The sequence below is a fragment of the Cibotium barometz genome, chromosome 12, assembly GCF_041138505.1.
Source record: "Cibotium barometz isolate CiBa-2024 chromosome 12, ASM4113850v1, whole genome shotgun sequence".
NCBI lineage: Eukaryota > Viridiplantae > Streptophyta > Polypodiopsida > Cyatheales > Cibotiaceae > Cibotium > Cibotium barometz.
The window spans coordinates 27356309-27360012 of record NC_141057.1 but is presented as its reverse complement, the minus strand read 5'-3'; the positions used below and the strand labels follow the sequence as shown (position 1 = coordinate 27360012).

Sequence of the window (3704 nt, the reverse complement as noted above, 5' to 3'; positions counted from 1 at the left end):
GGAGGGTTTGCTCTTATAATGGAGGGTCAACTGGATAGAGATGCCATCAACCCAAAGATCTACATTTTTCTTCTTAGCTATCCTACGAGCTTGGACAAATTGTGCATCAGTAGGATGAGTTTTTTTAGAGCTGCCATACTCTTCAGGAATACGAATGTGTAAATCAACCTTCCATTTTCTAGCTTCACAAGGGACTATACACACAGCTTGCAAAGACTCCATAGCTAAGCAGAGGAAGAAGCTAAAGCACAGAGAGAGATAGAGAGAGAGAGAGAGAGAGAGAGAGAGTGAGTGAGAGAGACTGTTAAAACTTTGCTGTTGCAGGTTTAGGTTTAATACAAATCCGTTTTTCTAAGTAGAAAATGATCTTTTTGATATACAAATATACTAACATGGAGTTTTTCATCAATAAATTATATTTATGAGAAAAATTAAAAAATAATAATTTTTGAGATCCCCACAATTTCGGGATCTGACAGTTAGTTATGTTTATGGGGTTGTGGGGACCTGACAGTTAGTTATGGATGTACTGGCTTCTGACAGGCTTCTGACGTGACCCTTGAATTACAAGCTTTTTGGAGGGGAAAATTTATTTTCATCATACATATTGGTTGGGTGGTTATTTTTCCACCTCAAAATGAAAAAAAAATAAAATAAAAAAATTCACTTTTTGGAGCCCACCTAAATACGAGAATGTTTTGCTAATGGTGGAAGGGAGATATGATGGGAGTTAATGAGAAAGGAGATTTCAAACTGACAAGAAAGATTCAATTTATAGAGAGTGAAGATAAAAAATTCAAAAAGTAAGAGAGAAAGTATGAGGAAAGTCAAAAAGTAAGAGAGAGAGTATGAGAATATTCCCTTTAAAAAGTGAAACTAGGAGGGTATGGCTGATGTGGCAAGGCAAAAAATAGGGATCATCATAGCCTTTGTCTCCCTTAAGGCCAGCTTTTTAAGCTCTAATCCTTTAAAATTAGGAATCCTTAGGAGGCCCTTTTTGGGTCCAAAAATTTCCTAATGGGAGCGTTTTCTTCTCTGAAAGAAAATGTGGTGTTTTGTGGACAAATGGCTCTGATTCAGAGTTCTTCTCGTTCGTCATGGGCTTCTTCCCTTTCGTATGCTCACCCTCAAACCTCGCAGTGCAGAAGGAAAACATGCATGCCAAGAACATTAATATTCGACTATTTTTGAAGGACTATTTGCATGCGGACTGTTTTTTTGCATGACAGAAAAAACAGTGCACAAAAGTTAAACGTGTGCAGAAGAAAAACATATAGTATTTCAATATTTCAAAGGTGTGCTTACATGACGACTGTGCATGACATAAAGAATACCATGTAAAACCACACTACGCAAAACTCAAACTAATTCTACAGTCTAAGCAAGCGAATTACCAAAAATAAATAGCATATCGGATGATTATACTCTCTATTTGACATAGTGCAAATTTCGAAGAGCAAATGGACCTTCTGAAGGAGTGACAATGCGCTTGAATAGAGAATCTACTTCTGCTTTGGAAACAGTGGATGTTGTAGGCTGCACTGAATTTACTTGGGCTCCTGCGATATCAAAAGCAGAGCGATCGACATCAAGAGCAGCCAAAGAGGAACCATGACGGTCTACTCGCATCATGTTGGTGATATCATGCATAAGTTAGTTTTCTCCTCAGAGCCATAGGGAGACGCTGAAGATTGCAAACAACATGAAAAACAAAAAGCACGTGGGAGGATACATGAACAACAAAAGACAAAGCATGATTAAATAGGCGAGCAAACCATAACTTGCCATAAATGTCGACAACACAGGATCGCGATGACGAAAGATTGCAAAAGTCGGATATACATGCATGCGCTTCCAGAACGAAGCCACGAGCGATGATGACAACTGACATGCCTTCGAAGCAACAAACGCTAACCAATGAACAGAGGACAAGGCTATACATGCCATTCGACAAACATGCCACTTGTGTTGGAGAACGAAACCATCAACCATGACCAAGCAGGTAGCATCCCATTCCAAAATGAAGGTGCTTGCGGGAATGTGTCAATCCATTTGTAGGGAATGCGTCAATCCATTCGTAGGGAAGATGAGCAAAGAGAAAAAAAAGCATGCAAAACACGACCAAAGAGATAAAATTGCATGCATAGACACGTGTTCCCAAAACTATGGTGGCCGTGGTGGGCACATATTAATAAACTAAAAAACAAGAAAAAAAATTTGTTGTTGGCGCATATTAAAGTCCTTGCAAGAGATTCGTTCTCAAGTTTCTATTTTGCAAGAGATTCGTTCTTTTATTTTCTTAAGGGGGCTTTAAAATTAGCTAGTGAGAGAAAGCACAAGCTTAAGTCCAGAGAATAAGTACCCAACTTCAAAATCATCTCACTGCAAGATTCAAGATCATCATCAACAAGGAGATCCGGTCCTACAGTTGAGAGCTCCGGCACTAGCAGTCAAGACGGCTACCATGGAAGCTGGGTGCGGTGTGATGTTGCTTTGTGCATTGTTATAAGCGGTAGGATCGTTGGCCCCGGCGCCGGAAGGGGCGAAGTAGGCGCCGTTAAGGAGCAGATCTCCGTCGGAGCTCCAGTTCCATTTCTCCCACTCGCTTGCGGGTGCGTCGATACGCATAGTCACCTGCAGGAGGAAACGAGAAGACTAGATTCCTAGGCTAGTTCAACATCCACTCAGAAGCACAGGATGAGACTCTCACATTCTTCGCAAAAGGGTTAGCGGGAGCAGTGAAGCGATTGCCACGGCTGTTGATGGTAGGGGCGGCGCTCCCTCCGATGGCGTACTTCTCCCACTGCGAGTAGTCGTTGTTGACGACCTCAAAGAATCCATGGCGGCACCTTGATGCCATGAAAAGGCCGGTAACAGATCAAACGCGAATGATCATGATGATAGAGAAGGAAGGCTTACATGAATGGGGGAAAAAAATACACTGCTAGAAGAAGGAAGACATGATGTCGTACCTTGGCATTCTTTGCACAAGGGCTTCCCCGAAGTGATTAAACGCAACGGTCACCTGCATGTTTTGGTCGCCTTCGTAGGCATCGTTGTGGCTGAGAAGCATGACCTTGTCGTGGTTGGAGAAGTAGGAGTTGGAGACGGTGATGGCAGTTGAGCCCATGATGGCGTCGATGAGACCGTCGCTGCAGCTGGCCACGGAGACGTGATCCACCCAGACGTCCTTGGCGCCGAAGAGCGAGATGCCGTCTCCGTCCGCCAGCGATCGCCACTGAACTTGCGTGGGCGAGCTGCGGACCCTCGCGTTACCGGTCACCTTGCAATCGTGCACGTGTACCCCGTGTATTATGATGTTGGTCACGTAATTGATGGTCAGGCAGGCGCCGTTGGCGATATGGACGTTTTGGCCCCGCCCGTCGATGGTTTTGTAGCTGTTTATAAGCAGCTCCTGCTCTAGCACGATGTTCATGTCGGAAGCGAAGGTGACCCATAACGGCTCGGTCTGAATGAGGGCATAGCGCAGCATCCCAAGCTTCGGGTTGACGGCGTCGTCGGAAGGGTCCGTCACCACGTATTCCTTGCCGTTCTTGCCGCCATTGGCGTTCCGGCCGAAACCCAGGGCGCAATCGGCCAGCTTCTGGCGGTTGGACTCCCACTGCGGGTCGCAGCGCCAGCAGTCGTCGATGGGGTTGCCTGTGGCGCAGGAAGACCCAGACAGCTCGCGGGATGTGCTGTAG

The 3704-nt window shown here is 45.0% G+C and overlaps 1 protein-coding gene across 1 annotated transcript; it reads right to left on the bottom strand.

Moving 5' to 3' along the window:
- Nucleotides 1–2403: 2403 nt before the first annotated feature.
- LOC147633245 (putative pectate lyase 15) lies at nt 2404–3436 on the bottom strand. The gene is made up of 3 exons (XM_086805823.1): nt 2973–3436; nt 2711–2849; nt 2404–2634 (listed from the first exon to the last, which is right to left on the bottom strand). The coding sequence occupies exons 1-3, from the start codon at nt 3434–3436 to the stop codon at nt 2404–2406; spliced, it is 834 nt and encodes a 277-aa protein (XP_086661949.1).
- Between the last annotated feature and the right edge of the window lie 268 nt (nt 3437–3704).